Source organism: Acyrthosiphon pisum, chromosome X, assembly GCF_005508785.2.
Source record: "Acyrthosiphon pisum isolate AL4f chromosome X, pea_aphid_22Mar2018_4r6ur, whole genome shotgun sequence".
NCBI lineage: Eukaryota > Metazoa > Arthropoda > Insecta > Hemiptera > Aphididae > Acyrthosiphon > Acyrthosiphon pisum.
This window is the reverse complement of record NC_042493.1, coordinates 87,434,188-87,434,783: the sequence shown is the minus strand read 5'-3', so window position 1 is coordinate 87,434,783 and position 596 is coordinate 87,434,188. Positions and strand designations below refer to the sequence as shown.

Genomic DNA, 596 nt, shown 5'->3' with positions numbered 1-596 from the left:
TTAGGTGTATTAAAAAGTAAGGTAGGTACATTTCAGATGAGTATTTACAATTGTTATTAGTAACCTATAGGTATCTTATCTACCTATATGTTTTCGGTGAACAATTCTTAATCGTAATAAAAATGTAGCTATTAATAATGGATTACAATAATCAAAATAAATATAATAATTATGTCTAACACTAATTTGATTTTATTTAGTTAAAAACAATAAACAAAACAATTTAATATCTGGTTAATAATAAAAATGAAGGTACACCCTTATTAAGATTAAGTTTAAATGTTCTAAAATAGAACGGAAAATAGAAAATGTAGTCACAGAACGAAAATAAAAATGGCTGATTGTGTCTACATAGATGTTGTGTGCCATTCATCATTGGGCACTTTACCTGCTTCCACAGTTCCGTTGGAAGACAAAATTTCCAAATCGTTTTCTGCCAATTTTGCAACAATTCCAGCACCGTAAGCGTCTCCAAGCACATTCACAGTGGTTCGGAATCGGTCGCTGAAAATTAAAAACAAAAAACAAATTAGGCGATAAAAATACCCAGACCCTTAAAGGACGTCGTTGTCGCATGTGTTGTCTCCGTCTTACAA

At 31.2% G+C, this 596-nt stretch overlaps 1 protein-coding gene across 3 annotated transcripts in view; it reads right to left on the bottom strand.

The window, feature by feature from the left end:
• Positions 1-247: 247 nt before the first annotated feature.
• LOC100159935 (excitatory amino acid transporter 1) overlaps positions 248-596 on the bottom strand; it is a 28,926-nt gene continuing 28,577 nt past the window's right edge. For all 3 annotated transcript variants that reach the window (XM_001944293.5, XM_008186699.2, XM_008186700.2), the window contains one exon: positions 248-504. In XM_001944293.5, the coding sequence (XP_001944328.2) occupies positions 348-504 (157 nt within the window). In that variant the 3' untranslated portion in view covers positions 248-347. The remainder of the gene's footprint in view (positions 505-596) is intronic.